We start from the raw sequence: 23,414 nt of genomic DNA on the forward strand, positions 1-23,414 counted from the left end.
CCCAGGACTGATCTCCTTTAGGATGGACTGGTTGGATCTCCTTGCAGTCCAAGGGACTCTCAAGAGTCTTCTCCAACACCACAGTTCAAAAGCATCAATTCTTCAGCACTCAGCTTTCTTCACAGTCCAACTCTCACATCTATACATGACCACTGGAAAAACCATAGCCTTGACCAGATGGACCTTTATTGGCAAAGTAATGTCTCTACTTTTCAATATGCTATCTAGGTTGGTCTTAACTTTCCTTCCAAGGAGTAAGCATCTTTTAATTTCATGGCTGCAATCACCATCTGCAGTGATTTTGGAGCCCAGAAAAATAAAGCCTGACACTGTTTACACTGTTTCCCCATCTATTTCCCATGAAGTGATGGGACCAGATGCCATGATCTTAGTTTTCTGAATGTTGAGCTTTAAGCCAACTTTTTCATTCTCCTTTTTCACTTTCATCAAGAGGCTTTTTAGTTCCTCTTCACTTTCTGCCATAAGGATGGTGTCATTTGCATATCTGAGGTTACTGATATTTCTCCCAGCAATCTTGATTCCAGCTTGTGCTTCTTCCTGTCTTCAAGAAAATTAGAGATACCAAGGGAACATTTCATGCAAAGATGGTCTTGATAAAGGATAGAAATGGTATGGACCTAACAGAAGCAGAAGATATTAAGAAGAGGTGGCAAGAATACACAGAAGAACTGTACGAAAAAAACTGGGAGCTTCACGACCCAGATACTCATGATGGTGTGATCACTCACCTAGAGCCAGACATCCTAGAATGTGAAGTCAAGTGGACCTTAGAAAGCATCACTACGAACAAAGCTAGTGGAGGTGATGGAATTCCAGTTGAGCTATTTCAAATCCTGAAAGATGATGCTGTGAAAGTGCTGCACTGAATATGCCAGCAAATTTTGGAAAACTCAGCAGTGGCCACAGGACTGGAAAAGGTCAGTTTTCATTCCAATCCCTAAGAAAGGCAATGCCAAAGAATGCTCAAACTACCGCACAATTGCACTCATCTTAGTAAAGTAATATTCAAAATTCTCTAAGCCAGGCTTCAGCAGTACATGAACCGTGAACTTCCAGATGTTCAAGCTGGTTTTAGAAAAGGCAGAGGAACCAGAGATCAAATTGCCAACATCCTCTGAATCATGAAAAAGGAACAGAGTTCCAGAAAAACATCTACTTCTGCTTTATTGACTATGCCAAAGCCTTTGACTGTGGATCAATAAACTGTGGAAAATTCTGAAAGAGATGGGAATACCAGACCACCTGACCTGCCTCTTGAGAAACCTGTATGCAAGTCAGGAAGCAACTGTTAGAAATGGACATGGAACAACAGACTGGTTCCAAATAGGAAAAGGAGGACTCAAGGCTGTATATCGTCACCACCTGTGTAACTTCCCTCAAAAACTTCAGTTCTTACCATACACATGCTTTGTGTGGTCATTAAACAGGCTGTCTTCTACTCATTGTTTCTAGCACGTTAGTCTTACAGGCCAAATACAAAAGCTTCTAAGAACAGGTCTTGCATTTCACAATTCTGTCGCCACCCACAAGTGTGTCAACCCAATAGTCAGAAACTGCATTCTCAGCATTTCCTCCCTGAAAACAGATAGCATCCCAGAGCCTACCTTAGTGCAGGCTTAGGACAAGCCCTCTCAGAGGACTTTCTATACCCCAGACTCACAAATTACATTCAACTGATAATCCTCAGAGCTGGAAGGCAGTGTTCAAAAGGTCACACTTTATAAGATCAAATTGGATCATAAGGAATAGAAGGGAGAACAGATTCCATTGTCCCCAGGGTGGCAAGTGACTATTATCTGAAAGATCAGCTTTAAAAAGCTGAGTCCACCAAAAAACAAACACTGTAAACAGACCAAGGCTGTCACAGAATTTTATCTCTAATATTGGTTTTGAATGTTCCCCTATCTATGGGCTTTCCTTGAGGAGTTCAGTCTATTGTATTGAAAAGAGGGGTTTCACAAAGTGTGATTACCTTTACTTGCCAACAGAAAAGAGTGCTGAACCACAATAGCCAAAATATTTGCTTCCCTTTCCCAAGGATCTGCCTCTTTATAAACCCTGGGAAAACTAAAGGAGCCCAACTTCCAAAAGCAGGCTACTCACACCACTCTGATTACTTGGTTCCTTACAAGAGTAAACAGATCAAGTGGAGCCTTCGGGAATGCATCTACCCATGTTTACCAAGCAGCTGGGTTAATGAATAATAAACACAGCAGCTTAATAAGGCCTCTGCAGCTTCAGCAACTGTTCCCTCCCAAGTCTCTTTACACGTTGCTTATTTTACGAGCCAGTACTTCTTTTTCCCCCTAGTATTTCTTATAGTAGACACTATGGATGCTTCATGTCCAAAAACTCACCGCTAGGAGAGACCAAAGTGAATAAAGAATGGGGTTAGGGACAAAGTCCCAAACCCTGGAAGGAAAAGCCTACTGTGTCAGTGCCCACAGTAATTGCAGGCACTGAGTTAGGTGGTTTACATTCTTGTCTTTCAATCTTCTCCGGACAGGGGCCCTACTTCTCTGGGTCCCTGAGAGGTTAGGTGACTTGGCAGAAGTCACACAGCGGGTAAGCAGAGGGGCCAGCATTCCAGTTTTCACAGAGCTGGCTCCAAGGCTTATCTGTGTCCTTCGGCAATTCGATGCCTCTGGTGTGTCACCAAAGGTTGGGAAATAATTCCCAGAAGGTGAAACACAGTGGACCTGGGTGAGTTAATAGCCTTGGTTGAGGATCAACAGCTCTCAGCAGAGCAGAGCTCACAGTAGGGACTGAGGCATCAGGAGCTCAGAACTGCAATTATGGAGGAATTTCCAACAGACCAACGGGGCATCCTCCCCACAGTCGGAGATGAGCAGCAGCAAAGTGGGGTAAGATGGGATCCCTGGGTGGCTAAGAGTGGCAGGCAGCAAGCCCTAAACTCATTCTGACTCTTTAGGATACAAAGCACTCTCCACTGTGCTTTTCCTCAGGCAGTAAAGAATCTGCCTGCAATGCAGGAGATACAGAAGACGCGGATTCGACCCCTGGGTCAGGAAGATTCCCTGGAGGAGAAAATGGCAACTCATTTCAGTAATCTTGCCTGGAAAAGCTCATGGACAGAGGAGCCCAGCAGGCTACAGTCCAAAGGGTTGCAAAGAGACACAACCGAGCGACGAAGCACACCACAAGCTGAGGACCAAGAGATGGCTGATCTTGAGGAAATATTTGCCACCCACGGCCCTCTGCCAGCAAAGGCCAGCTCCTTCCCTTTCTTGGTCTGCATTGGTCTGTGCCACATCCAACAGTTTTCTCTGTAACTCACTTCATGAGGACCTACTGGCTGGCTCCATAAAATTTTTAATTAGATAAATGATGATACTTGTATCTTTTACTATTACTGTGATGATTATGAAGCGCTAATGGCACCCCACTCCAGTACTCTCGCCTGGAAAATCCCATGGGCGGAGGAGCCTGGTGGGCTGCAGTCCATGGGGTCGCTAAGAGTCGGACATGACTGAGCGACTTCACTTTCACTTTCCACTTTCATGCATTGGAGAAGGAAATGGCAACCCACTCCAGTGTTCTTGCCTGGAGAATCCCAGGGACGGGGGAGCCTGGTGGGCTGCCGTCTATGGGGTCACACAGAGTCCACACGACTGAAGCGACTTAGTAGTAGTAGTAGTAAAGGGAAAAAAAAAAAACCTCATTATAGCGAGAACATAAGAGTGAAATGAAAAGTGGTACCATTTTCTGCCACTAATGGTGGGCGGTCCCAGACATCACCAACCCTCCTCCCCTCGTCTGCACCCCTTCCCCCCACTGCAGCTCATCAGTCTCCAAAACCCATAGAGAACCCCGTGGAAGGTCTCAATCCATCCATTCTTACTTTCCCTGCTTTGCCACCCGAGTCTAGACCCTCATTTTCTTCCTCCTGGATTACTGCCATGAACCTCCATGAGATTCTTGCCTCAAACCACTTCATTGTAATACTGGGAGATCTAAATCTTAAAAAGCACAACTGAGCATTTCCCCAAATGCTTCTCCCCACTACAACTGAATCAGCTAGACCTTCAGTATGATCCTCTCCTTTCTCACCTTATTCCTGAATGTTCCTTGTATCCTACGTTTTAGCAACACCCTGCTTTCCACCTCAGATCCTCTGTTCATGGCACTGCCTTCATATGAAATACCCACACTCCAGTCTCTGCCAGCTGAAAACCTTATTCATCATCACTGCAAGCTGGATGTTACCATCAGTGTGGAACTATTACGATATTCCCTTTCCTGGATTCCACAGATTATTTTAGACAAAGCTCTCACTGGGTGCATTTTACTTTATTAAGTTGGTGTATCTCCTTCAACTGTATTTAGGTGCCTTATGGACAGGACTAGGTCATATTCACTTTGGATCCTCTTGTGTGAGACCTTCAATGAAACAGACACTTGGTGTTTGCTCTAATGCCTCAACTAAGCCCCAGTATAAGACCAGATTCAAGAAAAAGGTAACACTGCTACTTTAGGTATGGGGGAAAGCTGACTCATGATCTTGACTTTTCTGCAGGTTTTCTCCTTTTGTTTCATTGCTACTCCCCGACTCCCCTCCAGTCTCCTAAAAGGACAGAACTACTTGGCTTGATCTGAAAGTGCTACAGTAACAATGTTCTTTCTTAACATGTTCTGGTAGTATATTTTCTTAAGCAAAAGGGGTGGACCTTGAATATGAGAACACTAGTCTCCTGATCAACAGTGTTATCTCAACACAGGCTGGGGTTGTACACACGATCACACAGAATTAAAACGAGTCTAGCAGGACTTCCAACGGGGACACGGTCTACCTCAAGGCAACTCCTATTTATTCTGCTTGTTACAACAGTCCCAGAAGCAGAGACTGAGAGGAGAAAGACAGAGAGAGGGTGGAGGAGAGGGAAACAGCAATCCATTAGCCTTCCGCACTCCCATCGGACTTGGAACTGTTCTAGGAAACAGGATACAAGTGGCTCAGCGAATAATGTCTTTCTGAGTCTGTTTTGGGTGCATTTATTATTCATAAGGACCAAGGATTCATGTTAGGGGCTCCTTCTAGGGGAGGCTAGAGTTTGCAATTATATTCTTGATTCTTAATGCACATGCTACATGATATTTTCTATCTGCCAACCCTCCCAGAAGTAGGAAAGCTGGACTGGCCCTGGTTAAATGGACACTGATCCACGGTCATCCATGCCAGAGGGTTCATACCTTCATGAGATGTGCTGAATTAGACTGGGATTTCTTCACTTGGGAAGTGGTTTAAAAAAAACACGAGAGGCGGGTGTGAACTAGAGGGTACGCCAATTGGTGTTATGTCTCTGAGAAGTGCCTGGATTTAGGTTTCTTCTTGTCTGGGACAGAAATGTCATTGTGGCCATTTGGCTGGAATTCCAGCCGGGAAACAGTAGGGTAAGGACTGCACTATCCACACTCACTAGACACATGGACTGAGCTGGGGGAGGGCGGAGAAGGGGTCAGAAGCTTCCAGCAGCTGTTGTGAGGAGCCATGGGGAGGAGTGAGAAGAGGGAGGCAGACCAACTGCAGCAGGAAGGCCCGGGCCTGAGCACACTCTGCACGCAGACAATAGCCAGCCTGGCCCATGGCAATTTCTCTGTCACCTGGTGGACAGGTCCCGGCCGGAGGTTACAGAGCCACAGTCTCCCAGCCACTCGTGTGCCTCCTGCTCCTCTGCAGAGGTGGCCACCAGATGGTCTGACCTTGTGGCAAGTCCTGAGAGAAAACAACTGTGAGCACCACCCTTCCCTTCAGGGGGGCCCCACTGATCTAATCCCCCGCGGCCACGGCTCCTTGCCTCCCTCTACATTTCTTTCCACAGCTACGTGTCCCTACCCGATAGAGCTGCATTCAAAGCCACACACATGACCTCTCGCAGATGGGACCCAAACACCTCCAGGCTGCCCCTCCTGCGATGCCATTAAATTCTCTCAAGTGGGTGGATCTGCATGGCGTCACGCTCCGTGCCAAGCACAACAGACGCAACCACCAGCCCATGACTCTGCCCTCGGAGATGGCGTTTCCAGTTCAACACCGAACTGGGCAAGGAAGGCCACGGGAGAGCATCCAACAGGAGGTGAGCAACCGTCTCCTATTAAATATAATTGGACATCAGCAAGACCCAAAATGTATGCAACAATTTTGAAAGAAAAAAAAAAAAACTTATAATGCATACCTCTAATAAGTCCTTAATTATCTATTTATTTGTATCTTAAGGTATGGGCTCAGAACTCTGCTGGCTCCTGTGAAAAATTAAGAACTCAAGAAGGGGGTGGTGGTGGTGTGAGGGGTGGTGGTAGAGAGTTGCTTTTATTTAAAAAAAAAAAAAGACCAAACACTGGCAATCTAGTGATTACGACTCCAGTGGTGGGAGCTCGGGCTCAATCCCTGGTTGGGGAACTAAGATCTCATGCTGAGCAGGGTGGCCAAATGTTAAAAAAAAAAGAAACAGAGTGTTCCCTGTTAGGGATATTTGGTATCAGTACATCTTAACAAAAACTAACACTTGTGTAACAGTTTACATTGTCATTACCCTACTATGTCGCAGTGGGCCTGCTCTTATTTTTTTTAACAGATGAGAAAAGTGAGCCTCTGTTTCCTCTGTGCTTTGTCTAAATTCCTACGAGCACTGCTAAAGAATGTAAATCTTAGACATTGTATAAGGTAATCAAAATAAAATAATGGAAACTCTAGAAACAGAACCATGTTGCTTTGTGTTATTTTCTACAAATGACTTTCAAAGGACCAAAGTGGTTCTTTTCCTAGAGAATACAGAAGGCCAGCAATTGACTAGCATCCTTGATAGGTCTCCTTGAACATGCTTCCTACCAAGGCTAAACAAACTTTATCTGATACAGTAGAGCAGAGAGTCCTGAACCCACTAATAATGTTTTACCCTATTTCTTCTCATACCAGGGAAGAATTTTATACTTTCATACAACTTTCATGGAAGTATATATAAAAATTAAATGTTTTATAAACATGCCTGTACTAAGAACTCTCATTATGGAAATTCCCAAGGTTTTTACTGTAGTCTTCCTTCACAGAGAAGGGGAAAACTATTTCATATACATATATACATATGTAAAATATTATGTATTTGTGTTTAAATGCACAAAAAGAAAAGCAGCAATGCTTAATCAAAAATAAGCTTGTCCTTGCTAAAACTCAGGCTATAGCCCCTTTAGAACTCCACCATATACTAAAAGAGCTTTATTCAATTCAAAGAAACTTAAGTTATCCTGGCACCCACGACCCTTTTGTATATGCCACTTCCTTGTATAGTCAGTAACCCATAGAAGGCTTTATTTTATAGGCAAATCAATAAAAACCCTGGCAGCAGTTACAATTTCCCGAGCAAAGTTTATCCTGACAACCCAGTCATTTATCTTCTGGCACTAAACACACAAAATATCCACCCATATGAGGAAACATGTTACAGAGTAAGAAAAAAATTTACTGCTAACATAACCAGCAAATACTGACCTTCTACTATAAGCCAAGTACCACAGGTAGGGCAAAGTAAGTACTGAATTTTCCCAAGACATTTCTCATTTCTTTTAAATAAGGATAATTCATTAAACATAAACCTTCAATGGAATGCAGTTTTTATACAGGCTGATAAGGTTTATTACTTCAATAAACTCAAAATAAGAAGAGATCCTTTGTCTTAACCCCTCCCTCAATTTCAGATTCTAAAATGTGGTCACTGTCACCAAAGACCATGTGCAGCAGAACAGTGACCGTAGGTGCTGCACTTGGAGGAGAGTCTGTGGAATCGAATAGACAGGTGTGGACTGACTCACCTGGAACACGAAATAACAAGGCATTCAATCTAGTGCTAAATGGGGAGGAGCAGAGAAGGTGCAAGAGGAATCTGGATAAGGAAGACCAGGGAAGACTTTTTAATAGCAGAAGGGGCTCAAAACAGACTAGATAAAATGAGTAAGATGTGACTAGGAGAGAGAGGAACCACGGCACACACTGTTGGTTGCCTACCAAATACCAGCCCTGCCTTCCTGGCAGAGCTTAGGTTTGTTCAAATGTGACTCACCTCCATGAGTAAATTCTGATTGGTCTTAACCAATCATGCTGAGAAAAGAAAGTACATACATATACTAAGAGAAGAGTTGAGAAGTGTAAACAACAAAATGTTAACCATAGGTATTTCCTACGGTAAGATACAGGTCGTTTTTCCTCCCTTCTCCTTATCTTCCTATGCATCCAGATTTTTAAAAATTGAGTACCCATTAATTTTAGGATTATTTCCTTACAAAGCCAAGTACATCGATGATACAAGTATTTTTAGCATGTCTAACATAATCTTTGATGTATACATAAAAGCCAACAGGGGCAAATGATGAACAAATTCTGAATTAAAATTCTACTACAGAATAAATCATGGTTGACTAAGAGTGGACAATACATGAAAGAAATGACTTTGCCTATTTCCTTACTGGAAAATTCAATCATGCTCGTAGAATATTAAAGACATTTTCACTTACTTGTAGACAGTATTACTTTTAGTCAAAGAACAAATAATTAGCTTTGATTAAAATAGTTAACGGAGAAGGTGATGGCACCCCACTCCAGTACTCTTGCCTGGAAAATCCCTTGGATGGAGGAGCCCAGTAGGCTGCAGTCCATGGGGTCGCTCAGAGTTGGACAGGACTGAGCTACTTCACTTTCACTTTTCACCTTCATGCATTGGAGAAGGAAATGGCAACCCACTCCAGTATTCTTGCCTGGAGAATCCCAGGGACAGGGGAGCCTGGTGGGCTGCTGTCTATGGGGTCACACAGAGTCGGACACAACTGAAGCAACTTAGTAGCAGCAGCAAAACAGGTAAATGCGCCAGCAAATTGTGGTTTCATTAGCCTCTCTACACTTTCTGAATTCCATGTCAAACACTGTAACAATGAATTGTTGATTCTCCGGCTTGATTTCCCCTAGCTGCTTATGAAATACTAATTTAAACCCCAATTCTGAGTATATCACATGTTCTATTGCCTCTACTTCTAAGCTGCTAAGCACTGAAAGACAAAGGTTCAGAGCCTGTTGGTTCCACTATCAGTTCTTTGGGAGGCTTCTTCCTCACTCCAGGTGGTCCTAGTGGGGATAAGCGGAGGGCCCAGGATGGACCACACCAACCCAAAGAGGAGAGTGGTTCAAGGACAGCACATGGGACAGGTCTGGCCAACTAAAGTCCTCTGGGGATTTTGCTGCTAAAAGCAAAAAGGAAGATTTTACATGCTCATCTCAGATCTCAAGATGCAAAGACTTACGTGGGGCTGTTGAAGGTTATTTTACCCATTATATGGAGACAGGCTAAATACCACAGGAAAGAACAAAATCAAAAACACTAACATAGAGACAACTGAAGCTGAGAAATGGAAAGCATGAGAAAACTCTCACAACTGTGAAACCCCGAGATCCAGGACCATCTGAAGCCAACTCCATCTCTAGACTTCCTAGATCTACCTGAAACAATAAATCCTCTATGATACCTCAGCTGGGGTTCTGTCTCTTACACCCTGTGGACTCCCGTCAGGTAATAGACATATTTCAAACATCATCTTCTCTCTCCAAACCACAAACTACCTACTAGCAGTCCCCAAACGTCTGCTTTAAGGTGAACTTCTTTACCCCAAAGGCACTCTCACAACTCTCAGTAGAGAGGACTCTTAAAAAAAAAAAAAATTAAATGCAAGGCCTTTTGTTATGATCTGGCTGTAGGCACCTTTCTCCAGCATGTCAATGTTGATCCTTCATTCCTTGTGAAAAACCTCCCCTCCCACAGCTCCCAGAGCACGGTTCTGCCCTAGTTATCCTGCCCCCCTGGCACTTGGTCTTCTTCCCACACCCTGATTCAAGTGTTTCCCAATGAGTTGTCTTTGGCTCTCTTCCCTTTCCTTCTGCCCTCTCTCCTTTGGCAAGCTCTTTCTACCTAATGTTTCCAGTAATCCCCTCAAAATAAAAGACTCTAAAATCTATACCCATGAAACTCCATTCTAGACTCCCCACCCATCCATCTCAAGTCTTGACTCCACATCTATATTTCCAGATGTCCCTATGCCTCTCTCACCTAAAATCAAGCTGTATATTCAGAACTGCACGTACTATCTTCTCTTCTGGACCAATTTCTCTTACTGCATGGCCTTTAGTTTTGTCAAAATACCACCAAATTCCTGGTAATCTACAAGTGAAGTGCTGGACTGGACTTCCCTGGTGGTCCAGTGGTTAAGACTCCTTGCTCCCCAATGCAGGGGGCCGGGTTCAATCCCTAGTCAGGGAACTAGATCCCACAAGCCTCAACCAAGAGTTCGACTGCTGCAACTAAAGATCCCGCACACTGCAACTACAAAAATAAATAAAATAAAAGTGAAGTGTTATTGACAACAACCCCTGCCGTCCCAGCTGAGACGTGCTCTTGAGTCTATTTGCATAACACCTTAGGCCAAGTTTCCTCTTCCCTGTTACTAGCTTTCATCTACCTGAGTTCAGAGTCTCATAGTTCTCACCTGGACTACTGCTATTATCATCTTCATCCGCTTCCCTGCACGCACTCAGTCCCAAGCATCCTCCTCTGTGCTACGAGATTACGTTGATATGACGGAAGGTCACGTCTGACCAAGTCATTTCCTAGCTCAAAATTCCATAGCCACACAACACCTGACCCTCCTCCACGAGTCTGCCAAGAAATGTCCTCAGCCTGGCCTTCGACTCCTTTCAAGGTTTCCTTCCCAGAATTTCCTTTCAGAAATCCTTTCTAAAATCAAACCAACAGAAATCCTTTCTAAAATCAAACCAAACCCTGCACTCCTTCTTCCTGTCCCAGTCTATTTCCATATCTTTGCTCATCCTCCTTTTTCCACATCTCCTCATGAATAACTCTGCCATCCCTTGAGGCTCTCTCTACCAATGCCAACTCTTTGATGAGGCCTTCCTTAATCTTTTTTGCTAGAAGTTATTTCCCTTCCTTTCTCCTTTGAACTCCCATCACTCTACTACACCATTCATCTCTCTGGAAGGCAAGAACCTCAGCTGACTTCAACAATGCACACAGCGCTTTACCTAACACCAGTCTGATGAATCAATGAACTGTCTAATGAAGTCTTTCCTTGTTCTTTTCACATCTACACTGTCAGATGTGGGACTGAAATCAGACCCATTACCAACAGGCTATGTGACTTGGGAAATCAACCTCAAGAAAAATTCAGCTTCCTCGTCACCAAAATGGGAATATATATAGCCCACAGACTTTTATGAATTCAAACAAAACAATCCTTGCTCTAGGACGACCTGTCTGGTACACAGAAGGTCCAGTAAGTACAGGATCCCTCCCATTTCTCTTCTCACCCTTATAACCGAATCTGAGAGGTCCCCACATCATACACAGGAAATGGTGTGAGTCGGAGAGCACCCATACGCCTCTGTGAGATGACTACACAGTTTCCAACAGCAAATGTAGGGATCTTCACTACCAACTCATCCTACCAAGGCACTGTAAAGTGGAACAAGAGAATTCCAAGAAAACATTTTGAACTGTCAAATATCACAGTCAAATTTATCAGAAATCACAGGGGGAAATTATTACAGTTGAAAAAGCTTATCTGAGAAGCCTTCATCAAGGGAGTAAACGTTAAGTGAGTCAAATGTTAGTTTGGAAGCAAAGGAAATTCCTTGTAAATACTGGAAGAGAACCGAGTCTGCTAGTTTCTAGAGCTCTAGACAACCCAGCAAGACTATTTGAAACTACTTCTGCATCTCAAATACCAAAGGTGATGGGACATAGTGGACATGGCATTGAACTAGGTAGGTCTCATTCTGGCTCGGATGCATGCTAACTGTAGTGCTTGGAACTTGCCACTCATCTACTGTTGAGCCTTGATAGTCGCACCTATAAAATGGTATGGCTAGGCCAGAAAACCTCATTCTAGGAAGATCTCTTTGTTAATAAGTTTTCTGTTCAATGACCTTACTAAGGGATCACCCCACTCCAGTACTCTTGCCTGGAAAATCCCATGGATGGAGGAGCCTGGTAGGCTGCAGTCCATGGGATCGCTAAGAGTCGGACACGACTGGGCAACTTCACGTTCACTTTTCACTTTCATGCTTGGAGAAGGAAACGGCAACCCACTCCAGTGTTCTTGCCTGGAGAATCCCAGGGACGAGGGAGCCTGGTGGGCTGCCGTCTATGGAGTCACACAGAGTCAGACACGACTGAAGTGAGTTAGCTTAGCTTAAGGGATATGTTAGGCAGCCAACCATCTTTGACAGTTAGCTTGGGACATACTTAGCATTGTAGATGAGAGTAAATAGGTGTCCTCTTAGGCTTGCTTCCAATCCTATGCCTCTTGAGACAGTATCACAGCTTAGAAATTAAGACGAAATACTTGAATCAGATCGACATGAATTCAGATCCTGGCTCTGCTATTGACTATATGACCTAGTGAGTTTTTCACCTCTCTAAAGCCTCCTTGTCCACATCTATAACTTAGCATGATGATATATAAGAATCTTGTGAGCAGTAAACTAGATTATATGCTCTAAGTTTTTTAGTACATAAGAAACTCTCAATAAATTTTGGCTGCCATTATTATTGCTACTGAACCCTAAAATAACTTCCTTTTGCCAGGCTTGATTGATTTTAATTATGTGTAGTAACTCAAATAGCGGAGAAGGCAATGGCACCCCACTCCAGTACTCTTGCCTGGAAGGTCCCATGGACTGAAGAGCCTGGTAGGCTGCAGTCCATGGGGTCGCTAAGAGTCAGACACGACTGAGCAACTTCACTTTCACTTTTCACTTTCATGCATTGGAGAAGGAAATGGCAACCCACTCCAGTGTTCTTGCCTGGAGAATCCCAGGGACGGGGGAGCCTGGTGGGCTGCCGTCTATGCGGTCGCACAGAGTCGGACACAACTGAAGCGATTTAGCAGCAGCAGCAACTCAAATAGAGACCATAAAACTTAGTTTTAGAAAATCGAAATGGATTAGCAAGACATAGCAACCAGGTGCAACTTGTGGTTCTAAATGTATCCTGAACCACAATTCTACTTTTTTTTTTTTTTGCTAAAGAATATTACTGGATTAGCTATCAAATCTGAATAAGAATTACAGACCAAATAATACATAGGAATCTAGATTTCTGTTTGATAACTGCAGTGCAATTATTTAAACAAATATCCTTGTGTTTTTGGAATAAACAATGCACTATTTAAAAGTAAAGGAGAATTCAACGATTGCAACTTACTTTCAAATGGTTCTGAAAAAAAAGTACACACATTTTATATTGTCTGCATGTACCTGTGTGTGTGTGTGTGTGTGTGTGTTCAACTACTGGCTAAAGTATTTATAACTTTTAATTTTAACCCACTCTTTATTCTCCTGTTGAAATTACTTAGTAGTTCTCTTCTGTAAAGTAATATCTCTACTAGGAATTAGTTGTCCTACAGACGCACCTGCCCAAAAAAACAAGTAGTCAGAGAACTAATTTTCACTTTAGCATTGTAAAGAGTTCCAAAGTCCATTTTGAAACAGATAGAACTAGCCTAGTCTTATAGTATGTATTAAACAATAACTGTACAAGTGCCAAAGCTGGCAACAGTCTCCACTGCTGTTGCAACATCTAAGCTCACAGTAACATTCACGGATTTCTCAGTGGGAGCCTATGGAAAGCAGCTGGATACTCCTTCTCCTGTTTCTAATTAAATCAATTTCACAACTCCACATTTCAGCCATTCCCTAAATGGCTACCAATGCCCTGACAGGTCTCAAGGACAGCCAAAATACTATGGCAGCAACGTGTAGTATGGAGGCTTCCCTGGTGGCTCAGAAGTAAAGAATCCATCTGCTAATGCAGGAGACCCGAGAGACCCAGGTTCTGTCCCTGGGTTGGGAAGATCCCCTGGAGTAGGAAATGGCAGCTGCCTTCAGTATACTTGCCTGAAAAATTACATGGACAGAGGAGCCTGGTGGGCTACAGTCCATGGGGTCACAAAGAGTCAGATGTGATGGAGTGACTGAGCACACACAGCATCACATCAGACACCAACTTTGTGGATGCTAAATGAATATTTTCCAAAAATTCTGCCTTTCCTTTCACATCACTAACAAAAATCTATAAGGGCCCATTCCAACTCCCATCTCCAAGCTAAACAACCTCTCCCCTAAATACTTCAAGAAAGACAGCAATGTTTAATCGGATTAGTGAAATCTACATTACTCATGTCAATGTAGCACTTCATGGTCACAAAGCACTTTTACATAAATAATTCCCTCTTCCCTTTACAATACTACTGTGAAGAGTCCCATTTTAAAGAGTAGGAAATTGAGATGTGAAAATCAATAGACTGTTTCAAGACTACACATTTTATGTAATGAATTTAGGGTTAGATCCTATGTTTTTGGATTCCCAGAGAAAGAGAGGGGGAAAAAAAAAATCAGTGAATGGCATCTAGTCATTCAGGGAAAAAAAATCCTAGTCTCCTCCCTATCACTTACCCTCATACCCAATTCAGCTCCTTCAGGATAAAGTCTAAACTCCTTAGCTTAAAAAGTCCCTTGGTGATCTGGCCTCATCTCCTCACATTTCTCTACCTTTCAATATTTCACATTTCTCTGTTTCAGTTGCAATAACTATCATCTTGTGTCCTAACACTTCTGAAATGTCTACCTCTGTGCCTTTGCACATGCTGTAAGGTTCTTCCTGGAGCACCCTGACTACCCATCCTCACCCAGCGAATTCTCATGTGTCCTTCAAGACTCAGCTGAAGCTATTCTGGAAAGCCTTTCCCAAATCCTCCAGTCTCAATAAACAGGTTACTTCAGGCTTCCACTGACCCTGTGCACACTTGGACAATCTTCACCATGCCACACCAAGTGTTAGCTCCACTCTTCCCCTGGACCCTTGCTGTCCAAATGAACTTTCTGCAGCGATGGAAACTGTCTACATGGGCACTGTCCATCACAAGAGTCACGAGCCACAGGTGGTTACTGAGCACTTGAAAGATGGCTAGCTCCACTAACAACGGAGCATTTATTTTAGTTTTAATTATTGTAAGTCTAGATTTAAAGAACCATCTGTGGCTAGTGGAAATGGTACTGGACAGACTGTCAGCTCCAAGGACAAAGACCACACTTAACTTGTCCTGGTGCCCCTGACACCCATCAGAGGACCCAGCACAGAGCCGGATTCAGTGTTTGTCGAAAGAACAAGTGAATGCGTAAACATCTATAAACACTTCTTAAGTTGGGAACTGATTCCACCCAATACTCCCAGCATTCTGAATTATCATATAAAATTCAGCCAAACCAGTCACATCATGTAAAGCACACCTCATTAACTATTGTGGAAAAAAAAAAAAAAGCCCTCAGTAAATCACTCATTTCTGTTCCGGGCACTTCAGCTTCACAATCACTCTTAAATGACTTCCAGATGACTTTTGGACAAAGGGTGATGCTGTTTCTGGAATATTACAATACTCCTGGCAGCATCATTTTGGAATGTCAAACTCTGCTACGGTGTTTTGTAAAGAAAAAACACGGGCTTTTTACCCTGATTCCATTAACATGGAAAAGAAATTCCCTCAAATGCCTGTAAGTATACCCAGCATGAGAAAGACTATTCTGAAGGACTCTTTAAAATTAACCATCAGCACTCCTGACCAAATTCATTTCTGAAATCCTATACAGTATTTGCAGGAGCCATACGGACTTCATAGGATGGGCTTTCTTGCTGCCATAAGCAGAATGTGAAGCAAACAAAACCTCGCTACAAAAGACTAGCCATCAAATCCAATTTGGTTCCAATTAAAACTCTCAGTTGACAGAATTTGTGAGCTTGATATATGCTTGGTCATTTGAGAGTTTTACGAAATCCAAGATGCGAACTTCACAAAGCAGAGATTAGCCAGGGTGGACTCCATATCCAGGCGCTCACCGCCAATCCCTCCAAGGGGGCTGGCTGCCAGTCAAAGGCACTGACAACGTGGTGTGCACACGTGGTTCACCAGAGCAAGGAGGCGTCTCCACTTCTCGCCCAGTGCGTCTCGTATCTCTGGGGGCGATCCAACAGCTGAACCCATGCTCATGAATGGCCTTTCACTGCGTGATTCCTTCTGTAAAGGGAGACTAATCCTAAAGGCTGAAACTATATGTGAAATGAAAAGAAATAGCTGAGGCATCTTTGAGCTTGATTGGGAGGGTGGGAATTGGGGGGCTTCAAACACACAGCTCACTGCTTTTTCAAAATTCAATGTAAATGTCTAATTAAAAACGAAGAGCTATTTCTTACAAAGGAATTAATTTCATTCAAGGGGAAAAAAAAAAAACAAACAGGCAAAAATAAAGTAAAACATACATTGAAACCTTGTAACCCATGACAACAATTGGTATACAAGCTGCTGCTCCCCGCACCCCACCCCCACCTTAAGCACTTTTAAAATGATGAAATAAATACCAGCCAGCATTTACATTACACTCACCCTGCTTCATGCACTGTCCTAAGTATTTAACATCTATTTTAATTCATTCTGTCTTATCTGCACCTTATAGACAAAGAAACTGAATCGAGGGAGGTTAAATAACTTGACCCAGTTCACAAGCTTGGAAGTGGCAAAGAACCTCTGCCCAACTTCTGCTGTGGGAACATTACGTTCAATTAAGTAGTGTGGGAAGAAAAACTTCTTAACTTCACTAAATCCTTAACTGCTGTTTCAACAGTGTCAGAAACTGGGAGCACAACCTGCCTGTCTTATTTTCGATTCCGAGTCCCCATGTGCAGGGAGGGGCCGACCTAAGATAAAACAGACAGTCACTGACTTGGATCTAAAACTCAACAGCTGGCTGTAGGGCACAATCCGTAATATGAATTTAGATTCCTTCAGGGCTATAGCTCTTTGATGTTCTTACCATCAAACTGTCACCTTCTTGCCTCTACATATTACATAATCCATTAGCTTAGCTGTTTTTAAAGCCCTCCATTTAACTCAAGTCAACTATGACTTTATTTTTCGTCTGAATTCTTAAAAGCTATTGATTGTTGCCAATTCCTATAAAATCTAAAAGTGCTTATTTTGATGATGAACTTTAAATGGTGTGGAGAGAAAAACAAAATGGAGGTTACAGGTGGAAAGAACTTCTCCCCCATGTAAGCTGTTAAATTGGAAATGCGAGATGACACCGCCAAGTTCAGAAACAGGCTTAACGTTAAAGGTGTTCTCAGAGACCCGAAGGATGTTCCATGTCTTTGCCCCTCTCCCAAAGACCACCTGCCCATGTCCAAGGAAAGTTTTCTGCTGGCTCACATTGAGGTCATCTGCTGCATCATGACCCTGAAATGCTGTGGATTATTCTTTACAGTTCTATTGCCCACACAGCAACTCCTGTGGCAATCATGGTAATTACATAGCAGGCTTGTTATCTTGGGATAGCACTGTAATTAACCTGTGTCACTCACTGCCTCATTCGTGGTCATAACAATTGCAGCAAAAAAGTCCCATGGAAGTAGCATTTTTCATCCTGACTTTCAAAAATAACTTCAGCGATCACATTTCTTAAAAACTCAAGTCTGCTTCCCCCAAAACACATGGTTTCCACTATTCTGAGGCCACTGAACCCAGTTCTCTGAGTGTCCCCTGAGAAACAGCAGACAATCTCTGTTGTGAGAACTTCCAAAGAGAAAAGGAGAAATACTCAAATAAACAAAAAAAACAGTTCTCAAAAGAATACTTACAACTCCTCTAGAAAAGGGAAGTTCTTAAATGCATCTTCTGGTAACTGAGTAATGTTATTCATGCTGATATCCCTGGAAAACATAAAGTTAAGAAGATTGTTAATTATGTTATATTATACTTAAAGCACTTAATTCGACATAAAAATAATTAGGTGATAAAATTTTGTAAAGAAGCAAGAAAAATAAGCATAGAAGACAGACATAGGAATAGTCATAATTTAGCTTCAGAATGCAATGTTAAGAAAACAGAAAAGTTCAATGTTTTATTAAAAATCATACCCTATCATTTATGCTATATCCAGATACTGGGTTTTTGCCCTTTAAGTATTCTTAGGGAAAAAAATGTCTCCAACTACCCACAGTGAGTGAGCTGGTGTGGCCTTTCAGGGCTCTGGTATTCAAAGTACTGTGTACCTGACAAAAGTAAGCAAACGAATACCCAGAACTTGATAAAAGAGATCTACAGCTACGGTGGCTTCTTAAGCCACTGTCAGGGATAATAAAACAGGTCCTAACTGTACCCCAGTCATATTTTCTGTAAAACCTATAAAAGTCCTCCAGGTAATAGTTGTAAGTAGATTTCATTTTTAGCCTATGAATAGATGCAGGCTGCAAACAAGTGCGTACATGACAGGTATGTGGTCCACTTCCAGTTTTTCCTTAAAGAGACAGCAGCAAGGAGGGTACCCACTCGACAACAGAACTCAACAATTAACTAGTTCAAGCAGCTGAACAAAACACTTTATTAACCATTTTCTTCTTCTCTGACAGCTGTCTTTTGGCCTGGCTTTCTCCTTCCACACTCTGCTTAATCTGGACAGTGTGATACGGAGGTGAAGGCAGCCTCACCAGGGACAGTCCCTGCAGGTTCTGGGTTGCCCCCTCACCCAGGTCCCCCTGCCTCTTTTGCTGTTGTTGCTGCTGCTTTGTCGCTAAGTCATGTCTGACTCTTTTGCAACCCCGTGGACTATAGCTTGCCAGGCTCCTCTGTCCATGGGATTCTCCAGGCAAAAATACTGGAGTGGGTTGCCATTTCCTCCTCCAGGGGATCTTCCTGACCCAGGGGTCGATATTACATCTCCTGCATTGGCAGGTGGATTCTTCACCACTAAGCCACCAAGGAAGCCTGCCCCCGCCTGTTTATCTGCTGTTAAACTCTGTGGTTCAGCCCACAGGTCTCTCCTTTCTATAAAGCACGATAAAAATTCACACGTGACTTTCCCATGACTGGATCAGACAAATGGGTCTAAGAAAGTGGAAGAGAAATCAAGCACACAGAAACCAGCTGACAATAATACCACTTTCTTTTCCTTACTCTGATCAGGTAAAATTTTCCTTTAAAGGACACTGAGTATCAACATAGGTCAGTCCCTTCTCCCCACCTTCCCTCTCATCAACAGTTAAAAGTGGAATTTGCTTTCCTTCTTACTAGCCTTTCTCAAGGCATGTTTGGGAAACATTTTGGCTTGGGAATAATAATAACAATGCAGTAGCAAAAACAGCAGTAGCAGCTGACATGTCGCAAATACCGATCAGGGGATGAGACTGCACGTTGATCTCATTCTATGAAGGGGGAAACTGAGGCTTCCTGGGGCAAAATAACCTCCCTGAGGCCACCAGCAAGTGGTATAACAGGACATGTGAGCTCCAGAGCCCAAGATCTTAACTCCAAACTTCGAGTCTTTTAAAACATCATTTGGATCCTGCTACTTCGCTCCAGTGGTAGTCAGGACATAAAGCAAATCCTGAGTCTAACCAAGGTTAAAAAGAGGGGGGGACACTGCCCCCAAGACCTTGGCAAGATAATCAGAGGATCTCAGGAAGAGCGCTTCTGCTTGAAAATAATAATAATAATAATAAAACTATAAATAGCTTTAGCTATTGAAGAAACAAAATTCTGAAAATTCTCTGGAGATGAATCCTCTGACCAAAGGGGTTCACATGCATTCCAAAGTTGTCTATCATTAAAAACAACTCAAATTCTACTAAAGATAATTTATAAGAAAATAAAATTAATACACTTTTCTAGGAATTATTATTTTTAAATACAGGCCCTGATACTAATTTAGTTAACTATTATTATCCCTGGGGAAGGGGAGGGGGGAACCTTTTATTTCTCATAAACACTGGAACAACATACTAGAGAAACAGCACCCCAACAGGGGTCAGAAGGAATATTATTTAATCCTGGGCCATGGTTTGCTTATCTGTAAAATGGTGGGGGTGGGGAGCTGCACTGATGTACTGAGGTGCTTCCTGGCCTGACATATACTTCCATGATTCACTTTTTTTGGTAGTTTTCATGGAGGTGCTCACCCTCCCTGATGAAAATACATGAGGTTCACGGACCCTGGTGGCTCAGAGGGTGAAGCGTCTGCCTGCAATGCAGGAGACCTGAGTTCAATCCCTGGGTCGGGAAGATCACCTGGAGAAGGAAATGGCAACCCACTCCAGTACTCTTGCCTGGAAATCCCATGGATGGAGGAGCCTGGTAGTCTACAGCCCACAGGGTGGCAAAGAGTCAGACAGGACTTCACTTTCACTTTCACCTGATGGAAAAGGCAGCTTTCTGAAAACTGACCATAAAGCAACATTTAAAGACTCCTGGTTTGTCATTATAAAACAACTGAACCACTTCCACTGGAAACACATTTCAGTTCAGTCACTCAGTTGTGTCCAGCTCTGCGACCCCATGGACCGCAGCACACCAGGCCTCCCTGTCCATCACCAACTCTCGGAGTTTACTCAAACTCATGTCCATTGAGTCGGTGATGCCATCCAACCATCTCATCCTCTGTCACATTTACCTTTAACCAAAACACATTTACCTTTAACCAATAAAATAATTGGTAAGAACACAACAAAACTTTTAATCACATGGAAAAGCAAGCTAATAAGTAAGCAGCGATTCTGCAAAATATCACACAATTTTGGTGTTCTTTAGTCATTCCAATTAACAGGGAAAAGGAGGACAACCATAATTTATTTCTTTATGAAAGGAGGTACTCCATACCATTTCCTCTAAATTTGCATGTGCGTGTGCTCAGTCATGTCTGGCTCTTTGTGACACATGGATTGCAGTCCACCAGGCTCCTCTGTCCGTGGGACTTCCTAGGCAAGAATACTGCAGCAGGTTGCCATTTCCTCCTCCAGAGGATCTTCCCAAACAAGGGATCAAACCCATATCTCCTGCATTGGCAAGTGGATTCTCTTACCACTAAGCCACCTGGGAAGCCCTTCCTCTAAGTTTGGGACACCTGAATTCAGGTGAGCATCACAGCAACAGAAAAACTGACTAACTGCCTCAGCAGAAAAAGACATAATTATAGAAGAATTTACACCACACTCTTCCCTGAATTCCAATTTTGTAAAATGCATACACCTATATAACTCTCTCATTTTTCCCCCCTCAGAGTAACAAGACATAACAGGTAGTTTTGCTGTGAGCTATAAACGCAATTAGTGGGACTCCATATTTACAAACTAATACGTGTTAAACACACTTGGTGAGGGTTTTTTTTTTCTCCCAAAGCTTCAGAGTCAGAAGCAACACTTGTTTCCAAACTGATCTGAATTTCACATACTATTTTTTTAGGTGTTTTCCTTCATATTTTCTGGGCCTCACTTACAAAGCATTTGCAAGTAAGGAGGAGAAAAAGAAAAGAAAGGGAGGGGGGACCTGCAAGATATAATCTCCAGAGAAGCTCTGGAAACATGTGGTTACAGAGTATAAGGTGGGTGGGTACTCATTTAAAATAATGAGGGCTAATGGTGATAAACAACCTACAGACAGCCCCAAGAGTAGATTCCAGACCCGACATCACCAGCACCGGGCAAGAGAGCTCCAGGCTTCGGATGCTGGGGGTGATGACTTAACTGTAACAATTTACAAATGGAAGCCCTAAGCCAATAATTACAAATATATTGGGCTCATGGGCCTATAAATTACTGAAGTACATAAGTAAAAGAAAATGATACAGAAAATTTTTAGCTAGAAGATAACACCCCTAGGTCAGTGCTTTGACATTCATGATGAGCAACACAATCTTGCCAGGAACATCTGTAGTTATACCCGGAGATTTGCAATCCTGGGTTCCTATGAAGAAAATAAGTATAAGGTAGAAAACAAAATAATCTTATGAGGTCAGAGACCACCAACTCAAAAGCCTCCAAAGAGTGATTTCAAGAGAAAGGATGGCCTTACTTGGAGCCAACCTGGCATAAACGGAAGGGCACAGGCCTCGAAGATTAAGGCTTTCATATGGATTCACCAGCATTAGCTGTGTGGTCTTGGGCAAACTGGTCATCTTTTCTGAGCCCTGGCTTCTTCATTTAGATAAAGGAGGCAGTAGTAACTAAATCCTGTAGCATTCTGTAAAGACCAGAAAATGTCAAGCCACGTTGCTGTTGTTCAGTCAGTAAGTCCAGCCCCATGGACTGTAGCCCACGAGGCTCCTCTGTCTATGGGATTTCCCAGGCAAGAAAACTGCAGTGGGTAGCCACATCCTACTCCAGGGTTTCTTCACGACCCAGGGATCGAACCTGCATCTCCTGCATTGGCAGGAGGATTCTTTACCACTGAGCCACCAGGGGAGCCCATGTCAAGTCACATATAAAAAGCTAAATAAGTAACAGGTGTTATGTCCTCTGCTCCTAGAAGCTGTGTGAATCCACTGGACCGAGAGCCAGCAGGCCAAGCACCTCACTGCCTTTGGTGGCCTGCTTCCCCAGAAAAGAAACCACTTTTACACAAGGGAAATACTAAATGGTGCAGAAGGTCTAGAACCTGGAGTTGTTCCTAACTGCAAAACTGGATTCTAAACTCCAGAATTCCAGGAGTCAAAGATGTTGAGATAGAAGAGCCCTTGAGACCAAAGAACTTTGCTTTAAAAAAAGTAGAATGTTGAGGCCTGGTTGACGACAGAGAAGGAAGGGAGACAAGGGAGAGAAGGAGGTAGGAAATTACATCCTCATAGGAAAATTGTTAGAAATACAGGAAAGATAAGAGCCATTTTCAAATGGCTTTGCGCCAGGAGGACTTTGCACCATAAGTGATGAAGCAGGCGATAGAACCCAGAACTTTTACTTAATGGGGGGAAATGCCTGAATATATGTTTTCTATACATACTGGTTCCATAACAGATTTCTTTATAATTTAGGCCTCTCAAGGTATACCAACTGGAACAGGGCACACGCATATCACACCCAATGTAATAGTCCCCAGTTTTTACAACAGAGATCAAAAATGCCAAAGTACATCACCCCACTAGGAAAATAAAGGTGAAACCTCCAATACCAGCAGTCACCGACTTCAAAATTGACACTGAAACGGTGCAATTGTTTAATTGAAACTGCTAAATCTCCCCAGTGGTTAAACTATCCTTTTTCCACTCATAAAATTCACTAATGCTAAAGCATCTACTGAGTAGAGAGGAACATCAAGTTTCAACAAGATACCTTTTAAAATCCCTGTAAAATGCTCCCGAAGCGAGCCCAACCTGTTTGCTGATGGCCCAGAGAGTACCACCGCGGACTTCGCCACCGCATGCTTGCTGGTCTGGGCCTTTTGCCATAGGGTTATTTAATTTTAAATATACTGTGATTGACCCAATGTTATCTAACTTTGAATAAACCCTC

At 43.0% G+C, this 23,414-nt stretch overlaps 1 protein-coding gene across 1 annotated transcript in view; it reads right to left on the reverse strand.

The window, feature by feature from the left end:
* Positions 1-23,414, reverse strand: part of LGR4 (leucine rich repeat containing G protein-coupled receptor 4) — a 107,493-nt gene that overhangs the window by 30,981 nt on the left and 53,098 nt on the right. Inside the window, exon 2 of the mRNA XM_061380979.1 lies at positions 17,778-17,849. Within this exon, the coding sequence (XP_061236963.1) occupies positions 17,778-17,849 (72 nt within the window). The remainder of the gene's footprint in view (positions 1-17,777; positions 17,850-23,414) is intronic.

The sequence above is a fragment of the Bos javanicus genome, chromosome 15 (assembly GCF_032452875.1).
Source record: "Bos javanicus breed banteng chromosome 15, ARS-OSU_banteng_1.0, whole genome shotgun sequence".
In the NCBI taxonomy this organism is placed as follows: domain Eukaryota; kingdom Metazoa; phylum Chordata; class Mammalia; order Artiodactyla; family Bovidae; genus Bos; species Bos javanicus.